The sequence below is a fragment of the Siphateles boraxobius genome, unplaced genomic scaffold, assembly GCF_051911475.1.
Source record: "Siphateles boraxobius isolate OS27281-9 unplaced genomic scaffold, OSU_SipBor_1 22, whole genome shotgun sequence".
NCBI classification, from domain to species: domain Eukaryota; kingdom Metazoa; phylum Chordata; class Actinopteri; order Cypriniformes; family Leuciscidae; genus Siphateles; species Siphateles boraxobius.
Genome location: NW_027508833.1, coordinates 9,814,266 through 9,840,862, shown reverse-complemented (window position 1 = coordinate 9,840,862; position 26,597 = coordinate 9,814,266). Strand labels below are relative to the sequence as shown.

At 40.9% G+C, this 26,597-nt stretch overlaps 1 protein-coding gene across 6 annotated transcripts in view; it reads left to right on the top strand.

Moving 5' to 3' along the window:
- Positions 1–26,597, top strand: part of numb (NUMB endocytic adaptor protein) — a 96,140-nt gene that overhangs the window by 43,164 nt on the left and 26,379 nt on the right. For all 6 annotated transcript variants that reach the window (XM_077238562.1, XM_077238561.1, XM_077238560.1 and 3 more), the window contains exons 2-3: positions 3,296–3,435; positions 19,224–19,298. In XM_077238562.1, the coding sequence (XP_077094677.1) occupies positions 3,310–3,435; positions 19,224–19,298 (201 nt within the window). In that variant the 5' untranslated portion in view covers positions 3,296–3,309. The remainder of the gene's footprint in view (positions 1–3,295; positions 3,436–19,223; positions 19,299–26,597) is intronic.

Here is a 26,597-nt window from a genome sequence, read left to right as displayed (position 1 = left end):
AGGCGTGGTTGACCGTGGAGGAGAGCGCTTGGCGTCCTGACACGTACTGGGGGTACCACCACCTGGATAGAAGTAACTGGGTCCGCCTGCTCCAGAGGAAAACGAACTGTGCCTCCGAGGAAGCGATTGGCGGGTGTAACGTGCGCCGGGAGCGAGGGGAGAAAGCAAGACGCGTCTCCTTCCCCCTGCTCCGGACTGGGTGAAGAGAGTGAAACAGGACCTGCACTTCGAAACACACTGGGTGGCGAAGGTGACAGGGTTGGAGGAGAGCCGGTTGGAGGAGGGCAGAAACGCTTGCACGGTCTATCCCAACCTCGTAGATCTGGTGCGGCTCTCCTCCTTTTGACCTGCGGGTCAGGAACGGCTCGAGGAGGCTGGAGCGGCCGATTTGTTGGACGGCTGCAGCTGAAGGTGCTTGTGAGGGCGCTGGGGGGGAAACGGATGACCTCGGGCTCTGCAGACCGTAGTTGGTGGAGTATGAACCGGGTCATTCCTTCTAGTAGGGAATTCAACCCTATGAGCAGAGCGTTCTCGGGTCTCGGCAACCGAGCCCGCCATAGAGCGACCTACAGCCCGAGCAGTGTGTTTAGTGGCTCTTAGGGCCAGATCTGTGGCTTTGCGAAGCTCTTTGACAGCTTCGGGCGTCAGTCCCTTTCCTTCGTCCATGTCCTTAAGGACGTCCGCTTGGTAGGCTTGAAGGATGGCCATGGTATGCAGGGCCATGCCTGCTTGACCAGCCGCCATGTAAGACTTCCCAATAAGGGAGGAAGTAGTCCTACAAGCCTTGGAAGGAAGGAGGGGATGTGACTTCCAGGACGGTGCAGACGACGGGGCGAGGTGGTTAGCCAGCGTGTCCTCGACCTCTGGAATAACGGAATAACCCTGATCCACAAAACCCACAAGGTTGGTGAAGTCAGCGGCTGCCGCATTAGTAAAGCGTGCGGAGAAAGGCTGCTTCCAGGATCTGGAGATCTCGTGATGCAGATCGGTGAAAAAGGGCAGCTTTCTTCGCTCTGGCCTAGAATTAGGGCCACTAAGGAATCTCTTGTTGAGTTTGGACGATTGAGACTCGCGGGGCTCATCAGGCCACTCTATAGAGAGCTTCTCTGTAGCGCGCGACAGCATGTCAATAAGCTCAGTGTAGGCCGGAGTAGGCCGCGTGTCCTGGCCGCTAGGCGGGATAACGTCATCAGTCAAAGCAGGCCCGAAATCCTCGGAGTCGGAAGCTGCAGTGTAAATCACGTCATCCAGACCGAAAGAAACCGATTCGTGGGCTCCCGGGCTGGGGCATAAATAATCATGCGCAAATTCAACCGCGCCACGTGCGTGCTCGGGGGAGGGAGGGAGAGAAAGGGCGAGGCCCGTCTGCTCGTACTCAATATCCTCGAGCTCAAAAAATACACTGTAACATTTTTTTTACTGCCGGCTCACGGTTTCAGAGAAGGTCAACATCAATGAATATTGCGTAGCCTATTTATGCCAAACGATTGATTATTATTTTCTGTTGATGACTCGTGACAATGTCACAACTTCATTGTGTTTACATTATATTGTGTTTAAGAGTGCATATTTTATCTCACTCATCTTTTCGAGTGAGCAGTTGGAAGTAGTAAAGTAGGCTATAGACATTACCAAATAAGAGTCCTGGGTTATTTCAGGGTTATTTTTAATTAAAAGTTTTGCCTTAGGCATTTTTTTCCTGGTAGTTGTTGGTGTTTTAGTTACACAGTAAACCATATCTGCCATTTAATTCAACCAGTTTTTCTGTCTTGCTTTTTTTGTATGGGCTTTGCCATCACAGGAAGGAAAAACTAAGAACAAAAAAAGAATTACTCAATAGATTTTTACTATTTTACTAGTATCAGTACAACAATCTTTATTGCATGCATATATTTGCACACACACAGTTTAAAGAAGGCCTATACATATTTACATAATATTTAAATACAGTTTGAAGCACAAATGTTTAAACGCATTCAATTACTATACATTTAAATTTATTCTAATAAATTTAATTTTGTATCCATTATTTGATACATTTTCACTCTAAAGTTTTTTTTTTCTAATGTGCTCCTATATTGCTTAACTTAGGAGCATGTATGTGTTCCTTTGGGGGAAAAGAAAGTTAAATCTACTACCTAACTACACACACACACACACACACACACACACACACACACACACACACACACAACACACACACACACAATCAGGAATAACACTTTCAGTTGGGAACCTGTGTGTGTGTGGTGTTTGTTTCTATTGCTCACACAGCACAGGCAAGCAGGGCTTGGCACTGGTTTCTTATGCTAATGTGCTATTGTGTTTTCCTTGCAAGACAAGCTGTTACTTACTGCCTGTACGTGTGTGTATGTGTGAGTGTGTACGCGTCTCTTCTCGCTCATTCAAATGAGTGTCACGTTATGCTGTTGAAATCTGATCTTCTGTGGACTGTAAAGGGAAATTAAGCTTCTCTCTGTTGCTCTTTGTAGAAGTTTCAAAGGCGTCGAGTCTTCTGTGTGAGTGTCTGATGTCTGGCTCTGATCTGACTCAGCTCTGTGTGTGTGTGTGTGTGTGTGTGTGTGTGTGTGTGTGTGTGTGTGTGTGTGTGTGTGTGTGTGTGTGTGTGTGTGTGTGTGTGTGTGTGTGTGTGTGTGTGTGTGTGTGTGTGTGTGTGTGTGCGTGCGTGCGTGCTGGTGCATTCAGTGTTGACACCGCTCGGATCTTGTTTAATTTGGTGTTGGCGAGAGAGAAATATTGTGTGTGTGATGCGAAGGCATAGCAGTTTAAAATTCCTTGCTCCTATTCAGCTGCAAACCCATTCACTAGCTCATCACCTTTTGTTTTCAGTACACATGATTAATATTCAGTAGATATATAGGCATAAAAAAATCCAACAAAAATCCAGAACAACAATTCAGTACCAAGTGGATGCTAAAATTTCAATGTAACATTGCCAATCTTCACTATATATATATATATATATATATATATATATATATATATATATATATATATATATATTACTAATAATGACTGAGTGTCCATGTCATCTCTATACTTTCACTGGCACCGGTATTGACTGCTGAAGTTTTGGTACTATGACAACCATTGTATTTGTAGCAAGTAATGTAGTTTTATTTATTTTTTTGCATGCTTTTTTTTCAATCATTTAGACATTTTTAGTCATTAATGGACCAGATGTGAAGCTGATAGAAGTCTGGCTCTGTGGGACTAGTCTTGGTGCTAGTTTCAGTCATCTGTGTAAACCATCTGGCTCTGTGTCTGTCTGCAGGAGGAGGCTGAGCGATGAATAAGCTACGGCAGAGCTTCCGGCGAAAGAAAGACGTTTACGTGCCCGAGTCAAGCCGGCCGCACCAGTGGCAGACAGACGAGGAGGCCGTGCGCGGGGGCAAATGCAGCTTCGCTGTGAAGGTAATGAATACACACACACACACACACACACACACACACACACACACACACACACACACACACACACACACACACACACACACACACACACACACACACACACACACACACACACAAACACACACACACCTGTGCTCAACCACCTGCAGCTGTCAATCGTTTTCATGCTGTTCATCCTTGAGATTACTAGAGCTTTGAGACATTTGTTGTCTGCTACTGTTGTGCTTGTCTGAACACTCGTCTCTGACCTATTTTTGGAAAATAATAAGCTATATTTCGCACCATTTTTCAAAGTAAGTGTTCTTCTGTGCTCTTTAAAGGTCACATATGAAGAACCTTAGCTTTAAATATTTTCATATAAAAACATTTTACATTGAATTACATTGACATTCTGTAAAAATAACAAGGCAGTGTGTCCACCAAAGCGTTTTTTTCATGCAGCTGGCGTATTTTTCCAATTGTTTTTTACACAATGAGCGTAACGAGGCGCTGATCGTTTTTTTCACGCTGAAGCTCTGAGCGCCCAGCGTTTTTTACTGGTCGCCGGGGGTTGAAGAATATTCAACTTTGGGGTAAAACACAGTGCAGTACTGGCGCGTGTCTATGAATCTGCTGTCTGTGTGACAGACACACGCACGCACGCACACACACACATTCGTGTGCACAGAAAGTCACTTCAGACAGTGCTTGAACGGACAAAAACACACAAATGTGCAAAAATGCCAGTTTTATCGAGTATCCTCGCAAGCACAGTCTTAAATGAGTTAAAAGAACGTAAAGAGTTGTGAGAAAATGTGTATCAGATCTGCTTGATGTGCGTCAGGTCTTGAAGTGACAGCAGCCTAATAAATCTGCTGCTGTATGCCATTAATGTTAATCAAAGAACAAGAGGAAAATACAAAATCACTCACTGCTCTTGATTGAATAACTTTTGTTTTTGATTAATCTATATTTATTTTATAATTTATGCAGTGAATATCCTGTACAATATCCGTTCTCAACTTGCTTTTGATGGGTCTCTGGCTCACACTTTTACCCACAATCCCACAGAGAGAGCAAACTGAAATCAAAGACGAGTGCATGTCTCCAAATTCTGACCGTCACTGATTTTTTTCCCCTGTAGATTTGTTTTTTCACCTCTGCTTTTAGGCTGGCTTCTTATTGTACAATAAGTTCACAGTAAATCGGTGGCCTCTGGCGGGATTGTGTGTGTGTGTGTGTGTGTGTGTGTTGTTGTTGTTGTTGTTGTTGTTGTCCTAGTTTCACCTCATCATCTGAGCTCTTATTTCTACATCCAGTGAATTGGTTGTTTAGGTGCATAAAATTACCTTTTCTAAAAATTCTCTTCTTTTTTGTTCTTTTTTGTGTTCTGGAGTCCTTCATGAAGGAATTGTTCACCCAAAAATGAAAATTACCTGATTCTTTACTCACCCGACAGGCCATCCTAGATGTATATGCATTTCTTTCATCAGCCGAATAGAAATTAAGGTTTTGGAGGCAAAAGATTTCTCTCCATCTAATGCCAGTGAACGGTGCTCAGCGTCTGCAGGACTTTCTTTGTAATTCTCGGATTAGTTTATGATGAAATTGTGTAGTTCTGCACATCCTTTGCATTAATCAGTTCATATTGGATGTCTTGATAAATAGATCTGCATTAAAAGCAGATGGAGTTAATACTGAGGAAAAACAGTCGTACAGTTCTGAGCTCATGCACATATTAGCTGCACATTTTTCACAGTTTTACAAGCCACTGAAAATGTCAATGGAAATCAAATAAACAATAACCCCCGGATGTGTGTTGTAAACCATTGAAAATAATTCCAATTAATTCTAAGGAATTTACAGAATAGAATAAATTAATTCTAACTTAATGTATATATTGAATATTATTCATAATATTATAATTTGCAACTGGAAAATTAAGCATATGTTTTAGGATATTATGATTTTCAGACATTTTTGTGATTAATCACATCACCCCTCTCCCAAATATCTCATTCTCAATACTTTAGTGTAGTTGCTGTTTACAAATATACTGTACAATTTAAATAATATTTTATTAATATGTTTTATGAAAAACTTTTTTGCTTAGAATATTTTATTTTATTTTCTGATTGACTTATGAAATGGATATCTTTTAAATGTTTTTGTAGCACGTCTTTCTCTGGACTCTGCGTGGACTTGAGCAAGTTTCTGATACCTGGCTATTAACACACATGTTCAAAAGTGTCTGATGGGGTTTAGTTGTGCATAAAGGTTCAGTTGTGTTGAGGACACACTTCTGACTGCCCGAGAAGACGAGCGCTATGAATAACTGTGCCCATTTCCCAGCTAAACTACTACTCTGTTCTTTTACAGGCAATGGAAACTGGCTGTTCTCGTGGTTATACACAGCTGTTTTTCTCATTCATGCTCAATAACTGGTTTAGAGTCATGTTATAAGTAGGGATATGCGCAACAACTAATTTCATTAACGTTTTTAACGGGAATATTGCAACCGACTCGTCGACTAGTGTAACCCACCCCCCTTAGACAATGTGTTCTATTTGAAATAGACTACTTAATCTATGAACAGTCAAATCTTATACTGTCTGAATGCCACTAAAAATTATAATAATTATTATTTACATTTATATATCGCTTTTCTCTGCACTCAAAGTGCTTTACATGGAAGGGGGAATCTCCTCAACCACCACCAATGTGCACCATCACCTGGATGATGCGACAGCAGCTATACTGCGCCAGAACACCACCACACACCAGCTTACTGGTGGAGAGGAGACAGTCATGAAGCCAATCAGTATATGGGGATGATTAGGAGGCCATGATGGACAGACGCCACTGGGCAAATTTGTGACCACAGAGTCAAGATCTCGGTTTAACGTCTCATCCGAAGGACTGAAAATAGATACATTCCGCGCATTACGTTCATTGTATATTAAAGGTGCATTGTGTAATATTTCTGAGGATCTATTGACAGAAATGCAATATAAGATCCATAACGATGTTTTCAGGCAAGCGAAGTTTGACCAATAAGTTGCCGACTGTTCTAGCAAAACATTACACGCAGAAGACAATATTCCTCCGCCCAGGCGAGAAACCACCAAGAAAAGGTGCTAACACCAATTCTCGCCCAGGACAACTGGAAGCTGCTAGGGACTGGAAGATGCTGGCTGATCTTGATCAACGGCTTATTTTTCCACCTGAGATTGCCACCACTAACCTACGACCAGATATTGTTTTGTGGTCTGGATCAGCACGCATTGTTCAACTGATAGAGTTAACAGTGCCATAGGAGGATGCGGTAGATGAGGCATATGAGAGAAAGAAACTGCGGTATGCTCATCTGGCCACTGAAGCAGAACAGCGAGGATGGAGAGTCCAGGTTTATCCAGTGGAAGTGGGTTGTTTAGGTTTTGTGGCACACTCTACAACCCGGTTCCTCAGAGACGTCGGATTCAGTGGTCCAGAGTTGCGTAGCACAGTAAAGAACTTATCTGAAGCAGCAGGAAGGAGCAGCAACTGGCTGTGGTTGAGACGGAAAGATTCTAGCTGGCTGTGTACTGGCCGCCATGCTACGGTTTCGTAGAATTCTTGAAAACTTGAAGAGTCTGTTGGTTTATTTGTATAGGTTGTATAGTATTTACAGTCATTACGTTCCTGTGTATATTGCGTGAATGACGGGTGGTTGGGCAGTTATTGTGTTTTGCGGTAGGTGGTATGCCATACGGAACCGTTGCCACTGAAACTGCATATTAACGCACCAGTGGGGCTCGACAGCCTTAGTCAAACGGGTTGGTGCATATGGTTGGGTTGCGGAGAGATTGTGAGATTGTGGTTAGGTCTCAGCAGCAGGAGGGATGTAGAGGTCAGTAAGCTGGGCTGAGTTGAGTGGGGGAAGGAGGGGGGTGACTCTAGGACGCCAGAGTCACTGTCGAGCCCTCTTGAGGTGTCGTGGGCTAGTCGACGAAACACTGAGGACGGAAGGTGCCCACTTGAAGACCCTAGAGCTGTCCCCTACTCAGCTCAATCCAGACGGTTGTCATGGGGGGACCGCACTGTGGTTGCAGCCGTTGTGTGTGCTGATGCGTGTTAACACTAGACAGAAGGAGATTTACATCACCATATGGAAAGAAGCGTAAATGGATGGAGAAGCATAGGTTACTGTAAAGCTATGTCTTAGTTGGTGGTTATCTTGCCGAAAGCCGAGTACAAATCAGCATGAAGTTTTAACATCTACTCTTGTGTAATGGAAATCAGTGGTGTATAAAGACCTTGCATAATGAACCATTATGTTTTTATTACCTTAGAGTGAGACATTTATATCTCCAACACCACGGGCACCCCCTTCTATGGAGGTCGAAATATTGTGTGGTCATGTTTCTACCGTAGCCGACAGCGAACAAACAGCGCTACAGAGTGTGTTTTGTCACTACCTTGAAAAATAAGTTTTTAGGGGTGTATAAAGATCTTACTTAATGAACCGTTATATTTGTATTACCTTAGAATGAGCAGTTTCTATCTACATACACCACGGGTCCCTTACATTGAAATGTGCCGACACGTTTCTACAGTAGCCCTAAACGGACAAACGCATTTCGTTACTATGTTGCTCTTCGTGCAAGGAAGCAAGCTTAGTTCAGTGAATAAAACACTGACATAATGATGAACAAGTAACATTAATATTCGCAATAACATAGTTTTACTAAATAATTAAGTAAACATAATTTCTTAAATTATTCATGTAAAGAAACATTGCTGAACTGGCTACTCTCTGCTGTCTCAGACGATGACATATTTCCCTGTCGGCCACCGTAACTGTTGTTGGTTGCAATTCGTAACCTCACCACTAGATGCCGCTAAAAATCACACACTGCACCTTTAAACTTGAGCGTTCACTTAAGCAACGTTGGACATTATAGATATTCTTATTCAAATCAACAGAGTCAATAGGACCAACAAGTTCAAACCCAATAGCCTATTATAAACAGATTTCCTCAACCACTTTGGCAACCACTTGCGTGTCCGAGTTTGAATGGCCTTCTCATGTATGAAAAGTATTTGCACACTTGGCGGCGGCAAAATCGCAAGAAAGTCTTGTCGTATACTGACAACTACATTTAACAGAATTCTCTTTGTTAGAATGCTGATATTACAACTGATCAAGTAAGTTTCATTCATAAAATTTCTCCTTTAATCTGACATAAAGTTTAATACTATATTGTCCTCATAACCGATAGTATAACAAGCCGATACTCTGATTTCACGCAGCCGCCATTTTGAAATCGAAAGTGAGGCTTCGGTGGGAAGAACCCCGGAAGTAAAGATAAACAACAATGCCTTGGACTACCAACCTGAAGCTGCTGCCGCGATTTACACTATTGTATGTTAATATCCAATATAGGATGTGTATATAGTTTGTTCCTGCTTCTTTTTTTACTTTCTGCATTATATATAAAAAAAATATTTATTTATAATTTAAGTTCACTGTATATAGTCTAAAGTATTAAAGACATGTATGTACAGTTTAAGAAAAAATCATTTCTACATTAAACACAACAATACACCATCGCATTCGCGACCTCCTGTGACTAAAGGCGACACATCCGGTTTTCTTCCCAGCGGAGCCTCGCTTTCGATTTCAAAATAACGGCTGCGTGAAATAAGCATATAAGTAAGCTTAATTGTTTTATACTAGTTTGACATGACAGAAGAAAATGGAAAAGTTTTGTGTAGGCTTTTGAAATACTCCCTCACCTTGCTAGTCGAATATTCTCACACATCCCTTTTTTTTCCTCCTCGATTTTGAGGAGCATATTCTCCATATTTATGTATGTATATATTCATGCTACATGAGCAATAAAAGCCTGATGTATTACATATGATACTCAACAAAAAAAAAAGCGAAAGAAAATATGCAATTTTTGTCTAAATGTTAAATAAATTCTTCCATTATTGAGTATTTTTTCGTATGTCAAGCTTTAACAGGGTTAATAAACAGTTGCACACCTCTAGCTGCTGATATGTGCTTCTTCTGATGTCAAAAACTAACAATAGACAAGCAGCTACTGTGTGTTTGACTAGGGAAGGGGAAGGACTTCCTCTCAGCACAATAGTTGTCCGCCTCTGTGCCTGACCTCAGTCGCCCCGGGAGGCTTTTGGCCGAGACACAGGGATGTCTTCTGCAAGAGGGGTCTGTCATGGACAAATGTTTCCGCACATTGAGTGTCAGTGGCCACCGCTCCCGTAGTTCAAACAGGATTAGATGGGTCTATGTGACCTCATCCTGGTGAAACCATAGAATGTAAAAAAAGATTGACGATGCCCCTTCACTCCCTTCCATTGGTGAAAAGTGAAGCCGCCAAAGTCCTAATACGGCGCAGATTTTGGATCTGATTCTGCGCAGTAGTGAGTGTGTCAAATGAGTCGTGATATCAAGGTCCCGCCCTCACTCCCGTAGAAACGGTTAAGTCAAGTCACCTTCATTTATGAAGCGCTTTTAAAAGTATGGATTGTTTCAAAGCAGCTTTACCGTGATAATAGAAATTACCGTAACAGATTGTTTAGGCTTTACCACAGTTCTAGGAGAAAGTTATTGTTCAAATAAAGTTAGTTTTGATTGATTCAAAGATCAATGTTGCAAAGATCATTAGTTATTAACTTAGGGGCCGCTAACACGACACCGTTCTAACAGAAAAACCCTTTACACACTCCGGCCGCCCATCCACATAAAAAAGTGCCTGGTTTCTCGAGAAAACACAGGATTTATGGGAAGTGTTCCCGGTTCCGGATGATCTAAACTATGCAGCCTAACATTAAATTATAGAAGTCTATAATGCGTTATGTGTATGCTAGGTCAAAGAAATGTGTTTTTAGTCTAGATTTGAACTGACAGAGTGTGTCTGCTTCCCGGACAATTTTAGGAAGATTGTTCCAAAGTTTTGGTGCTAAATAGGAAAAGGATCTTCCGCCAGCAGTCCATTTTGATAATCTAGGTATTATCAACTGGCCGGAATGTTTTTTCAGAACTAAGGCGAGACACGGCAGGCAAAAACATCGGGTTTTTTTCACTGGTCAATTTTGAGATTTAGGGATATTTGTCTTCAATAACATGTCTTCTTTCAGACTTGTGGTGAAAAAAAGTCCAAAATACACATTTAGGTCTTTATTTTACTACACTTTGTCTGTTTGCGTCTGTAGATTTCTCATAAATTCATCAAAAGTTGTCGTTATAAATCATCCCTCTGCTCCGCGATCGCGATCTGCACCCTGTCATCACACACACCTTTAGAAAGCTCTCTCTCACCTGTACAATACTGACTGATCCAAATATGGTCATTTCCTTTTTATCAGCAACCAATCGTGAAAGTAAAAGGGGGGATTTTACTCTAAATGCGCAATCTCATTGGCTGATGCTAAATCTTTAAAGCACTGTCGCGGGGTCCCCTTTCAAACTCCTCACAATAGGGAAAAACACCGGCGTAGTCGCAGAATAGTGAGGTATTTTATTATGCCGGCCTCCAATGTACAAATGGTGAAGAGAAAGAATAAAAAATAAAAATAACTATTTGAAAAAAAAAAAACTTACTATAATAAAGTTGTACACAAAACAAACAAAATATCCTCAATAACTCTATTTTTCTTTCCACACAACAATAACAGCCACTAGTTACCTTCTCTGTAACCAGACCAAGACTGACTTCACAGGCCCAAAGCTGCGACTTTTAAAGCCATTAGCCCCTCCCACTAGGCTCAACCATCATTTACATAGTACAATCAACACATTGTACTAACTCCCGAAAAGGACTTATATCTAATACACTTCAACATTTTCCACAATAATTGTATACATCTTCAGAAAAATTTTCCTTCCCCATACACAATTACTTGCATCACAAATTATTATTACAACCCAAAACCCATAATTATGCAGTTCACGTGACCATGAAAGTGCGCGAGAATCACGCTATTTAAAAACCGGAAATGTTACGCTTCGGGTCTGCCAAACTGGATGTGAAACAGAGCAAACCCGCGACGCATCTCGACACACAGTAAGTGTTTATAGTGCTCTTTTAAATGTATGTTTAAAGAAGAGTAGAACTATCAAGTGTGCACCCTTGATCGCGCTACTTAATAGTAGGAGAAAAGTGCATAATCCCGAAGTTTATGACCGGCTTAATTGAGACTATAAGGGACTGGGGAATGAGTATGTGTATGAGTGTGTGTGTGTGTGTGTGTGCGCGTCCCGCACTCAGTGACGGAGCCGCTCCGTCACATCATTCCCCTCCTCCGGGAGGTTGGCGATGTGCGGCAACCGGGAAAGGTAATCTGCTACCACATCGGCCTGACCTGATCGGTGTCGGATGGTGAACCTGAATGGCTGGAGTGAAAGATACCATCGAGTAAGGCGGCTATTGTGGTCCTTCATTGAGTTAATCCAAGTGAGAGCTCGGTGGTCAGTTTCCAGATCAAACTCCCGTCCTAGCAAGTAGTACCGTAGGCTCTCCAGTGCCCACTTAATGGCCAAGCCCTCTTTTTCCACCGTAGAATACCTAGTCTCACGTGGTTGCAGTTTCCGGCTTAGGTACAGAATGGGATGTTCATTACCAGGGTCTCCTTGGGCCAACACTGCTCCAAGGCCGACTGTGGATGCATCCACTTGTACCAGAAATCTTTTCTTGAAATCTGGACTCTTGAGGACAGGGGAGGAGCACAGACAGGTTTTCAATGTGCTGAAGGCGGTTTCACAGTCATCTGTCCAGGTTACTGGGTTCCTCTGGTCCTTCCTGGTAAGGGCTGTGAGGGGTACAGCAATAGTTGCAAACTGGGGCACAAATCGCCTATACCAGCCGGCCAAACCCAGGAAAGACCGGACTTCCTTCTTAGTGCGGGGTCGAGGACAGTTCTGGATAGCTTCCACCTTATCCACCTGCGGATGCACTTCTCCAACACTTACCCTAGTTGGTAACCTAGGTACCGTGTCTCCTGTCTTGCCCACTCACATTTGGAGGGGTTGAGCGTCAACCCCGCCTTCTTGATCCTTTCCAGTACCAGTGACAGATGTTGGATATGCTCCTCCCATGTGTTGCTAAAGATCACCACATCATCGAGGTAAGCTGCGCTACAGTAGTCACAACCCTGAAGGACCCTGTCCATCAACCTCTGGAAGGTGGCTGGTGCTCCGTGCAGTCCAAATGGCATCACAGTGAAGTGGAAAAGTGCAGCCGGTGTTTGGAACGCGGTGTATGGCCGGCACGACTCCTCCAATGGCACCTGCCAGTAACCCTAACACAGATCCAGGGTGGTAATGTATTTGGCAGCTCCAATTTTCTCCAGTAAGTCATCGATTCTTGGCATTGGGTAGGCGTCAAACTCGGAGATGGCATTGAGTTTCCTGAAATCAATGCAGAAGCGGAGAGAGCCATCCTTCTTATAGACAATGACCACTGGGCTGCACCACTCTGAGTTAGAAGGCTCGATCACTCCAAGCTTCAACATCTCTTCTACCTCCTGCTGCAGTTTTTCCACTAGATGTTGTGGTACACGATAGGGACGTTGGCGGATGGGTCGTCCATCCTTTAGACGAACAATATGCTCAACGAGGGTGGTTCTCCCGGGACTGGCTACAAAGAGGGACGGAGTCTTCTGGAAGATGTGAAAGAGCTGTGCGGCTTGCTCTGATGCCAGATGAGCGAGATGGGGAGGAGCCGTTGCAATGACAGATTCCAGTCCAACCTCCTCTTCCACTTCCATGTCCACCTTCCTCACCATCAGAGATTGCTCTGGCGCTGGGATTGGACACTCCTTCCACTCTTTCAGTAAGTTTACATGATAGTTCTGTTTGGGTTTCTTCTTATCGGGGTGATGGACCTCATAAGTGACCGGACCCATCTTGCGGAGGATGATGTATGGCCCCTGCCATTTTGCCAGGAGTTTGCTGGTGGAGGAAGGAAGAAGCAACAGAACTTTTTGGCCAGGCTGAAACTCATGTTGCCGTGCCTGCTGGTCATACCAGATCTTCTGGCTTTTTTGGGCCGCCCGTAGGTTGACCTCTGCCTCCCCCTGATATCTTGCCAGCCGATCCCTCATCTCTAACACGAACTGCACCACCCCTCTGTCACTTGAAGTGGTGGATGGGGCCTCCCAGCCCTTGCGGAGCAGATCCAATGGCCCCTGCACATCCCAGCCATACAGCAGCTCAAATGGGGAGAACCCTGTAGACGCCTGGGGAACCTCACGGTAGGCAAAGAGCAGAAACGGCAACCACCGGTCCCAATCCTTGCCAGTATCATCCACAAACTTCTGCAGCATCTTCTTCAGTGTCTGGTTGAACCATTCAACCAGACCGTCTGTCTGTGGATGGTATGGTGTAGCTTTGATTGCGGAGATGCCCAGTTGTTTGTGGAAAAGTTGCATCAACTTGGAGGTGAAATTAGTTCCCTGGTCCATCAGAATCTCATCCGGTATCCCCATCCTAGAAAACAGTTGTACCAAAACACGCAGAACAGTGCGAGCAGTAATGGTGCGCAGGGGAAACGCCTCAGGGAAACGGGTAGCATAGTCACACACAACCAAAATATATTGATGACCCCCGCTGCTTTTCACCAGAGGACCCACAATGTCCATGGCAATTCTGCGGAATGGAGTGGCAATAACCGGAAGTGGTTGCAGGAAGGCTCTGTCCGACTTACGGGGAATACTGGTTTTCTGACATGTGGGGCATGTGGTGCAATATTTCTGGGTATCTGTGTACATAGAGGGCCAATAAAAACGCTTACTAATGCGAAGATAGGTTTTATGGCGGCCAAGATGCCCGGCCCATGGAAGTGTGTGCGCTAAGTGCAGGACCAGAGATCTACAGCTAGCAGGTACTACTAGACGTCTATGGTCATCATCAACTGCATACAAAACATCGTTATCAATAATGAACTTCTCATTTCCCACACAATTCCCATTTGTACCCTCTACTACCTTAGCAAATAACAGCTTTAAAGTTTCATCTTCCCTCTGTAGTTCAGAAACATTTTCAGGCACTTCCCACATTTTATCCGACAGCAAACCTATTTTCCCATGTTCCGGTGGCCTTAACTGCTTCTCAAAGCGACGTTGTCGGCGGGATTTTCTTGCCCCTTTGGTGCCACCCTCACACAGACTACTATCCAAGTCTGGAAGTGGTTGGACACCAGTTTTCGCCAGGGCTCGAGTAATCACTGGGCAAGACGCATTCACCTCAACCTCCCCTTCCTCCCCAAAGTCAATTTCCTCTGGCAATTCAGTTTCCTGTAATAAGTCCATAAGTACCGGTAAATCCCAACCCAGAATGGCATCTACAGGCAAGTGTTCAACCACCCCAACCGTCAACAGGTAATGCTGTTCATCAATGGTAACAGTTAAATCCGCTTTGGGATAAGGGTGCTTATCCCCATGAACACACAAAATGTCTGTTTGTCTACTGTAGTCCACACTGCCTACTGGTACCAAACTATACTTAACCAGAGACATAAAACTCCCAGTGTCCAACAGTGCAGTTACCTGCTGTCCATTGATAGTCACAGTTTTATAGCGCTGAACTCTCGGTTCCTTATCCCCGACAGGCCCTCTTTCAGGCCGGGGTGCATAGCAAGCGCCGGTGACCTTAGCTTTGCGTATGGGACACACAGAAGCTTTATGGCCTGACTGCTGGCAATAAAAACAAACAAGTTCCTTACCGGATGTTCGTTGATTTGGTGCAGTGCTGGAATTAACCGGAAAAAAAAAAGTTTTCTCAAAATGACTTTTCTCTCATACTCCAAGTCCGAAATCTCCACTTCAGTAGCACCTATATACACCAAACTTCCCAGTCTTATACCTAGTTATATTATGAAGACATTTACTGAGGGATTTGTAAATATATTATTCCTAGCCTGATTTATATAACATTTTATTCCCAAAAACATGGCAAAAATCATTGTTTTAAGGCTATTGGCAGTATATTCTGATTTACAGGATAACAAAAGTAGATATCGTTAAATCCCTCTGTAATTTTTTCCCCGTCTAATATGTGAACACAATGAAAAAATTATTTTGAACCTGGCTTTGTCCAATACTCAAATTTCGTTTTTTTAAAATAAATGCAAAATAGCGCATATTTAATTAGACAATGCCTCATTTGCATATTTAAACATTAAATTACAGAAAACTTGTAATACATTTTTTTCTCATCCTAATGTAGGTAAACAACTGGCAAAGTTTCATGGTGATACCTGATAGTTAAAAAAAAATTACCCTATTCACCTGTAGTGTCTCGCCTTAAGTAGTAGGAAATTGCTAGTCATTCAGTTTTTTTATATCTGCTATGCATTCCGTTAATTTTGTGAATTGGTAAGTTTCGTCAGGACGCGAAGAAGTATAGAGCTGAGTATCATTAGCATAACAGTGAAAACTAATGCCATGCTTCCTAATGATATCTACTAAGGGTAGCACGTACAGAGTGAACAGCAACAGTCCTAATACTGAGCCTTGTGGTACACCATACTGAACTTTTGATCGATAAGACATCTCTTTATTTACTGCTACAAACTGATAACGGTCAGATAAGTATGATTTAAACCATGCTAGTGCAATTCCACTAATACCAACATAATTGTCGAGTCTATTTAAAATAATGTTGTGGTCGATAGTGTCAAATGCAGCACTAAGATCGAGTACACTGATAGAGAGGTACAACCACGATCGGATGATAAGAGCAAATCAGTTGTGACTAATGAGAGCTGTCTCAGTAGTATGATACGGTCTAAATCCTGAATGAAAATCCTCGCAGATACCATTTCTTTCTAAAAAGGAACATAGTTGTGAAGGTACTGCCTTTTCTAGTATCTTTGCCAGAAAAGTATGTAGATTCGAGATCGGCCAGTAATTAACTAATTCTGTAGGATCAATTTGTGTTTTTTTAACAAGCGGTTTTCTCGTTGATATTATCAATCTTGTAAGTAAAGAAGGTCATAAGTCATTACTCAAGCTGCTTGGAAACATCTGGGCTAGAAGCTTTATTTTTGGTTAGTTTAGCCTCTGTTTCAAATAAATACCTAGGGTTTTGTTTATTTTCTTCTAATAGGGTTGAAAAATAAGCAGATCTAGCAGCTTTAAAGGCCTCTCTGTATATAATCATGCTCTCTTTCCATGAAATGTGAAAGGATTTAAAATGTTTTAAAACGACATAAGGGCACCAATTTAGTAGATAAAGTGAGCGTTTCTTTTTTTCAGCTTTTTTTCAGCTTTTTTTCAGCATCGCGCCATTTTACGTCACGCGAGGGAGTTTTGTGTGTGCTCTGCGTCAGCTCAGTGCAGTAGGTTGGTATTCACCAAGCGCGATCGTGAGTCAGTGTTTTCGGTAGTTTTTATATTTTAATTTATGATCGTCATGGTAAATTATTGTATTTGTGGAAGTTGCAAAAACTCCTGCCTGTCAGGACATCGAGTCCACAGGTTTCCTAACAAAAAAAGGACGATGCTATCTATCTTTCGTGCCTGGGTGCGGTTTGTCAAACCCCTCCATCAACGCAACGTCATTGTCAAAGAGCTGCATGTACACACAAATCGGATCTGAACAGTTGCTATTAACTGATATACGATGGTAATAATCTGTACAATACTGTGAGCACAGTGTATATCGTTAGCGAACGTGTATATATCTATAAGCTAACACTGGTCTTTCACCAAGACACCTGCCCTGTTCTCCACTGGTTCTGCTCACACACACCTCAGTGTGTGTCCTCTGATCGTTGTTCTGTCTAACATTAATCCTGGCCTGTCCCTGCTCTCTTGGTAGCGTAGCAGGCTCGTAATTGTATGGCTGTGGTCCGTCATACGAGTAAGTGTGAACAATTTCCTCAGCATCCGAAATGTCATTGCGATCCATTGTTTAACATGTTGTTTGAATAGACCGGTCTCCCGCCCGTTACGTCACGCCAGTCACTCCCATTTTCAGATACGGAAGTCAAATTTTCTCACAAAAACGACTCAAGAAGCCAATGTAGCTTATTTATAAGTATATTTTAAAGAGTATCTAGTTACATTATGTTTCTATACATTGAATCGTTGGGTCCTATAACCTGCAAGATGCCCTTTAATCTTCTTTAAGCGCAAAGGAGAAACTGTGTCTAAAGTCCTGGAAAAGAGAGAGTTAAAAGTTTCTTACGCAATATCGAGTTTATCTGGCAATCTTTAGTGGCACAAGTGATAGAGCTAACATATTTGTAAGATGGAGTCGGCTTTGCAGCCTTGTCTAAATGAAGTTTACACGAGACTAGATAATGATCTGAGATGTCATCGCTCTGCTGCAGAATTTCAATGACATCAACATTGATTCCATGTGATAATATTAGATCTAGAGTATGATTACGACAATGAGTAGGTCCTGACACGTGTTGTCTAACTCGAATAGATTTAAGAATGTCTTTAAATGCCAATCCCAATGGATATTTTTCGTTATCGCCAACAATTAGGGCTTTATCTGCAGCCAGTACTAATTCTGATAGAAAGTCAGCAAATTCTTTGATAAAGTCTGTATGGTGCCCTGGTGGCCTGTATACAGTAGCCAGCACAAATCTTAAACGTGATATATCATTTACACTTGATATTGTTACATTAAGCACAGACACATCAAAAGAATTATATTTGAAACTAGACTTAGTAATTCTGAAGATATTACTATAAATTACAGCAACACCTACCACTTTCAGACTAGGTTCATGTTTATAACAGAGGTTCATGTTTATAACAGTAATCTTGGTGGGTGGACTCATTTAAAGTAATGTAATTGTTTGGTTTTAGCCAGGTTTCTATCAAACACAGCACATCTAGTTTATAGTCTGCAATCATATCATTAACAAAAAATGCTTTTGAAGTAAGGGATCGAATATTCAGCAACCCAAGCATTATCATTTGTTAATTTGTATTATATCTGTTTTTTATTTGTTGAACATCAATTACATTTTTATCCTTAGATGAGTTTGGAAGTGTTTTGCATTTCCTAATTTGTGGAACAGACACAGTCTCTATATGATGGTATCTAGGTGAAAGAGTCTCTATGTGATGGGATGTATCTGACCTCAGTGACGTGAGACCGCTAGCAGACGGTCGGTTTAGCCAGTCTGTCTGCTTGCTGACCTGAGCCCCAGATTGTCATGTTTGAGCTCTAAGACTATGTGCCATATTACTAGAGAGAAGAGTAGCACCATCCCAGGAGGGATGAATACCATCTCTTTTCAACAGGTCAGGTCTGCCCCAAAAACTTTTCCAATTATCTATGAATTCTATATTCATAGACAATTAATACAAAGTTTACTGTGTGAAATAAACAGTTATGGACATGTAGAAATTAAAGTTGAAGCTCCAATCTCCTTCCGAAAATCCAAAAAAAGTCCGTTGTTGCCTCATTGACTACTTCATTTAGAGAAGCTGTCAATCACAGCTGTCAATCATGATGTCATTCCCGTTTTTATACAATCAAATAACTAAGTAAGACCAAAATTATTTAAAAAAACTAACACTTAAACTTAAATCAGCGTGATAAAAAATACCTAAAATGACAGAAAACATCTTTGGAAAAAAATGTATTTGTAGTGTAATTTAATTGTTTAGTTTCCATCGTGTCCCATTAGACTTAATTGGGAGGGTGGGGTTTATGAGCTTTACTTGGACCATCCACCTGGGGCCAATTTGAGTCACTTTTCAGGACTTGGTTGGAACAGGAAAGACTGAGTTACACGTTTTCAAAGCTAAACTACTGTTTCTCTGTTTGTCTCTAGTATCTGGGGCACGTGGAGGTCGATGAGTCTCGTGGCATGCACATCTGTGAAGAAGCTGTCAAGAGATTGAAGACGGTAGGTGTACGAATGCAAGCAGATCTTCAGTCAGAAACACAAGACTTCCTTCATCTCCTGTTCATCACCTTAACAATCTCCTCAGTCCATGTCTGTTCTCCTCCAATCACATCACATCTCTTATCCTGCAGTCAACGCAAGTGATCTATTTAAAGTGTGTCTGTCTTCTTCTGCTGTTCTCTCCCCCTTCCGTCGGTCTCGCTCATGTTACCATGCGTTAGTTAAAAAATGTTTCAGGTTTAAAACAAGTTGAGCTCAAATGGCTGCATTTGTGTCATAATGTCAATTAACTTGTCACTTTACAAAATCTACATTTACAATAGGCACTTTTAATGGAAGTACTGTGTAGATAGGAGCAGATAATAAATGTTAAAGTCCCCCTGTGTTTAAATATCAAGCTTTTATTGTTGTTTATGTCTATATGATGTTTTTAATATGCTTTAAGACTAACCATGTGTAAATGTATAAGTCAACACCATTGCTGAGTATTTTCTCCTTAAAACTGCAGTGAACCAAAGACAGTCTCAAAAAACGCGGTTTGAAATCGCTGGTGTTTCTGACGTCACAAACTACCTTGTAACCAATCAGATCAACGTGTGATCGTCAACGAGTGGATCTCTGAGCTCCTGTGAGTGATTGGAAAAAACATTTAAATATTTTATTTTGGTGATCAAATATGAGTTTTAAGGGATACAATTATTGACTACAGCCTACAGGGGGACTTTAAAATAAACATTATTTAAGACAAGTATATCTACAAGAATTTAATATCATTCATGTTCACATAAGACTAGTGTGAAAAAATTGCTTAGTTTTTAAATCATTAAAAAAAAAGTATTACTTTCATTTTGTAAGGATGAATCAAATAGATAAGTGACAGTAGACTTTTAAATCGTTGCGAAAATATTGTTTTAAATGAATGCCATTCTTTTGAAAATTCTTAAACAATCCTTAAAAAAACAATTACCGTTTTCAACATTGATCATCAGAAATGTTTCTTGAGCAGCAAATCATCATATTAGAATGATTTCTAAAGGATCATGTGACACTGAAGAATGGAGTAATGATGCTGAAATTTCAGTTTTGATCACTGATTTTGATTTTTCTCTTAAATAAATGCAGCCTGGGTGAGCAGAAGAGACTTTAAAACAAAAACATTAAAACATCTTACTGACCCCAAACCTTTTTTCTATATATACGTTTTTGTCCAATAATTATAAAGTAATCGCTGTAAAGCCCTGTATCGCTCTCCCAAACCGTCAGAATCATCTGCATTTCCACTGGCTTGACTGCTGAGCAAGGGTGTTACGTTACTACATAACCTGTCACAATATTCTCTGTTTACGAGTTTTTCCAGTTTTGAAAACATACTTAAGATTCAAAAGAGTTCAATTTAGCATTAGTGTCATCATGAGCTTCACATTTGCAAAATAACATAATTTAATTACAGACTGGCTGAAAAAAAGTAAGTAGGTTATGGAAGTAAAATAATGCCTATTGTTTTTGAAACAAAAAAAGCCTGTTGAATTGCACTATTTGAAAAAAATAGGCATTGCATTAACCATACTTGTGGTTTTGATGCATTGTACTTTTAGGGCTTGCATTTTTAGGGGCTGAAATTCAACATGGTTGAATATTTAAAGCAGCACTATGCAGTTTTTTTAGCTTAACTGAACAGCTTCAGAGTTATTGGAATGGTTATATGACTCTTTTCGGGTTGAATGGTGGTCGTCATAGTGGTAAGTTTTTGTGATTATTATCTGGGTCAGTATATATGCGGAAAAGATGATAAAGACACAAAAGCTGTGTTTGTTTCATTCAATAACTTCATTGTTACTTTCCCTGTGTAGCCTTACATGTTATCAGCTTTCTCTACCATGAACGGGATTATAATCGGTTTCCCTCAATACCTCATCATACTCAAGGATTCCCCTTCTGTCGGGACAAAGCGCTTAACGTAGCTTTATGGACTAATACAGTGATATAAAAGACCAAACTCACACCATATTGGGGAGGAAGGCTGTACTATATAAGCTACAGGCAAGCAGAAGACTCAGAATATGAATTTAACACGCAAAGTTTCATGCTGAGCGTTTCCCAGCGATATACTGACATAAAATCAACACTTTATCAATTAATAGTAACACTTTCTCTTCTCTTCTCTTCTATTCTCTTCTATTCTATTCTCTATTCTCTATTCTCTATTCTCTATTCTCTCTCTCTCTCTCTCTCTCTCTCTCTTTCTCTCTCTCTCTCTCTCTCTCTCTCTCTCTCTCTCTATATATATATATATATATATATATATATATATATATATGTATGCCTACATGTACTGCATTAGATTAAACTGGGAAGGGTCATAGCACTTGCATATTGTTGTATATTGTTGTTGTTGTTCTATATTGTTAGTTTAACTGTAAGTCGCTTTGAATAAAAGCGTCTGCTTAATGTAAATGGTTTGACATTGGACATTCACACATTTAGGGACCGTCTCTAAAGTTGCATACAACATTGGTATACACATTTCTAACTTAAATGGCAAACTTGCGCATTATGCCTGAGACCTACATGAACACTTTACATATGGTTTTATGACTGTAAGTCGTTCTATTCAAATTCTATTACAGTTAGAAACGTATATACCAATGTAGTATGTAACTTTAGAGACGGTCCCTAAATGTACGAATGTCAGATGTCATGTAGGCTACACAGGAAAAGTAACTTTGAAGACACTGAATTTAACATAAAACAGCCCTCATAATAATCACAAATACACTTTGGTGTAAATGATTTTTTATGAATGAATGGCTTGGTCTAACTGCACCACCTGCTAATGAGGTCGACTAACAGCATATGGAGATTATGCTCCATAATCTACTGTTTTTCCTGCAGTTCCTCAAGGTTGAATTTACAATCGAATTTGAACCACTGAATTTGTGGAAGCAAATTTGCAAAGCGAAATAAAATGGAACGAAAATTGCCTGTTGAATATTATAGGTTTTATTTTTTATAAAGTTTGAATATTTTGGAAGTGTAATATGAAAGGTGAAAATGGATTATTGAATGTTTAATAATAAAAATGTGTTTGAAATGTTTTGAATTGAAATATTCACAGCTGAAATATTCAATCATGTTGAATTTCAGCCCATAAAAATGCAAGCCCTAAAAATACAATGCATTAAAATGGTTTTGTGACTTGTTTTGTAAACACATTATCCTGAATGCTTCCACATTGGGCTCCAACTCCAGCACTGAGTCAGCAGAACAGGTATCTTATGATTTCCTCAAACCACAGCACGTAATGACACAATCCACCAGGAGAATGACAGGACGTGAGTTTCCGGTCTCGGCAGCGTCCAGCGGAAGACATTCCATTCTTCAGGGAAAAGGAAATCCACTGTGTCTAATTCCCGCATTGACAAGGCCTCAGACGCCTCCGCCCAGGTTAAGCTCAGGGGAAAATAATCGTGATGTTTGTCACTTTCCACCTGACGGCTTACTCTGAGTAATTGCGCATCTTCTCAGTCTGACCTTCTGTTTAATCACATTTCACTTTAGTGCTTCAGGTCGGAGGATGAGGGCTGCTTGTCGAGGGCCATCTTTTTCTGTTAGATTTAATTGAGGAAATGGCCATGGAACTAGTCTCTTTCTCACACTCTTTAAATGAATTTTTTTCTTACATTTATTTTCACTTACAAGTCTGTCAAAGAAAAGATATAGCTTTTTTCAATGTGGTCAATAGAAACAAAGGTTCAGAGTTCACAGATGTCTGCATGCTCTGTGAATAAACTCCCACTCGTCTAGGAATTCTGGCGTAGTCTCTCATACGGCAGCTTTCACAGAGATAATAAAATAAGAGTTCAACTAGGAATGAAAATTTTTTTTTACTCTACTCATGGTTTTAAAATCCCCATATTCTAACAAAAATTGCAAAATTAAAGCTTCAGTAAGCGCTTTCTGAAAAACGTTGAAAGTGGATCGGTGTGAGCACCACAACACACTTGTGGCCAGTCACCATTAGGGGGAGTGTCCACTCATAATGGGGAGGAGAGAGTGGGCGTATCCATCATGAGTGCTGATTGGCTCACTCTCCCTTCTCCCCATCATGAGTTGACACGCCCCCTACTGCTGATTGGCTCACTCTCCCTCCTCCCCATCATGATTGGACACACCCTCTTCTGCTGATTGGCTCACTCACCCTCCTCCCCCATAAGGAGTGGACAAGCCCTCTACTGCTGATTGGCTCACTCTCCCTCCTCCCGCATCATGAGTGGACACAGCCCCTACTGCTGATTTGCTCACTCTCCATCCTCCACCATCATGAGTTGACACGCCCTCTACTGCTGATTGGCTCACTCACCCTCCTCCCCCATCATCATTGGACAAGCCCTCTTCTGCTCATTGGCTCACTCACCCTCCTCCCCCATTATGAGTGGACATGCCCTCTACTGCTGATTGGTCCACTCTCCCTCCTCCCCCATCATGAGTGGATATGCCCTCTAGTGCTGATTGGCTCACTCTGCCTCCCCTATCATGAGTTGACACGCCCCCTACTGCTGATTTGCTCACCATCCTCCCCCATCACGAGTGGACACACCCTCTAGTGCTGCTTGGCTCACTCTCCCTCCTTCCCCAGCATGAGTGGACACGCCCTCTACTGCGGATTGGCCCACTCTCCCTCCTCCCCCATCATGAGGGGACACACCCCCTACTGCTGATTGGCTCACTCTCCCTCCTCCCCCATCATAAGTGGACACACCCCCTACTGCTGATTGGCTCACTCTCCCTCCTCCCCCATCATAAGTGGACACACCCCCTACTGCTGATTGGCTCACTTTCCCTCCTGCCCCATCACGAGTGGATGCACCCTCTACTGCTGATTGGCTCACTCTTCCTCCTCCCCCATCACGAGTGAACACGCCCTCTAGTACTGATTGGCTCCCTCTCCCTCCTCCACTCATGATTTTGCTTTGCTTCTGCTATCATAAAAGAGACATTATTCACTCTTGCATTGCGTGTTCACGTATTTTGGGAGCGTAGCAATGAAGGGAGGCGTTTGTTTATTTGGGTTGATTTCAGATATCAACAGTGTTCAATGAGGATTCTCAGATTTCACTTACTGCACCTTTAAAGAAAGATCTAGATTTGATTGTAGGATTAAATGTTGTGATATATATATTTGACTAAATTATGTCATGATTAAAAAAAAAATTACCATTATAATATTTCACTATGGAATAAAAAACAAGCATTTAAGAAGAAGAATAGAATAATAATTTAATTTACAGTACAGTACAGCTGTAAAATTGCTATACTAATATTTATAGCGGTCTTAATTTTTCATTTTCAAACTTAAAATCATCAAGCTTTTATTTTGGCGAAAAACCGCAGGGAGCTCTGAATTTTTTGATAAGCACTTCTCATTACAAGTATGTGATGCTGTTTGGTGCATGTTTTGTTCTTAAATGCTTGTTGAAGTGACTCAAACTCAGAGCAGATGCTGAAATTGAGTTAATGTGGAACCGAGTTGCTCTGAGACGCTGAAAACACCAGTGGGTCATGAACTCCTCGTGTGCAAATGAACACTGCGCAGCGCTTCACTGTGAAACACGCAACACACATATTAGGGCTGTAAAAATACTTTAGATTAATAGCTGCGCAGTACTTAGTGGCCTTGTCTGCATAAATTAATTATAAATAAACATATATACAGGGTGTCCGCGGGTCCTTAAAAAGTCTTAAAAGTCTTAAATTAGATTTTAAAAATTTAAGGCCATAAAAAGTCTTAAAAAGTCTTATTTTTACTTATGAAAGGTCTTAAATTTTTGATGGCAATTTGACTTAGACATATCTAAATGTTTTCCAAATTAAAACTATCTAATTAGCGTACTTTTTTATTTATTATTCGTTCTTTGTGGATTTGCTTGTTCACATAACATTTCGCATCACATTCGCGCAAGCATTACGTCTGTATCCTGCACGCGAAACAGCAGGAGAGGAGAAGAAAACTGGTTAATTTCAGTTCAATTGTAAGTTCATTCTTTATGTGTGTAGTGGTGTGCGATGTGTATTGTCTATTATGACATTGTAATCATTGTTTTATTGTAACGTTAACTATGTACGAGGGCGCACTGCGAGCTGACATCGCATTGTCTCTCATGCTTGCTTTCACTGCGTGATGTGTCAGTGCATTTATAGGTATTTTCCCTAATAGACATATAAAGTTTTTCTATTTTATCATATGTTGTTATCATACAATATTACAATATTACATCAGCAAGAGGGCTGTTTTCCCGTCCACAATAGCAAATATGATATTTATTTTATATAACAGTTAACTTAAATTAACATTGTGAGTTACATTTTATAAACAATATTGTTTGTTTTCCCTTTATTTCGCTGACGAGAATTTCAAAATAAAACCGTAGCAGAGTCTTAATGCAAAAGACAGCGATGATTTCTTGACTGAAATCCGCGTTGTGAATAAATCATTTTAACGATTCAATGAACAATCACTTGCACTTCCTGAATGAATCAGCCGTTTGAACAAATCGGTTGAATGAATGGCTCCCTGAGACTTGCCGCCGCCTACTGGCGGGTTTAGTTTCACATTTAAAGTACCCTGTAATAAAAATGTTACAATTAGAAATCAGTTCATATTTAAATGTTGAATTAAGAATTGAAGAATTGAAAGAATTGAATATCTCATAGCTTTATTTATGCAATTGTAAATGGAGTGTAAATATATTAATGCCAGTTCTGATGCTGCTTCTGTGTCTCCTCTGCACTGCAAAGATGGATTTTGATTTAATGATTTAATTTAACTGGTAACAGTGGTATTGTGTTATCATTCTAATATAATTTAATTTGAATGTTAGAATTTGACATAAAAGGTGATGCATACCTCTAAGTGTAAAAAAAAAAGTCCATAAATGGGTGAAAATGCCCCTGGAACTCAATTTAAGGTTGCAAATATTGTCCTTTAATAAAAAATGTTAATTTCTGTCACTGCTGTGAACCGACAGCTGCATAGAATTTGAAAAAAATATATATATCTTTGTGAGTCAGCTGTCAACAACAGACCTAAACCAGCCATGGTACCAGTACACAAACACAATATAAATATCCTCTAATTATCAACAAAACTTTGAAAATATTGAGACATATTTTTGTCAATATTGCGCACCCCTAATGTAAGGTATTAATTTTGATTTCTTCAGGTCTTAAAAAGGTCTTAAAAAGTGTGCAGATACCCTGTATATATATATATATATATATATATATATATATATATATATA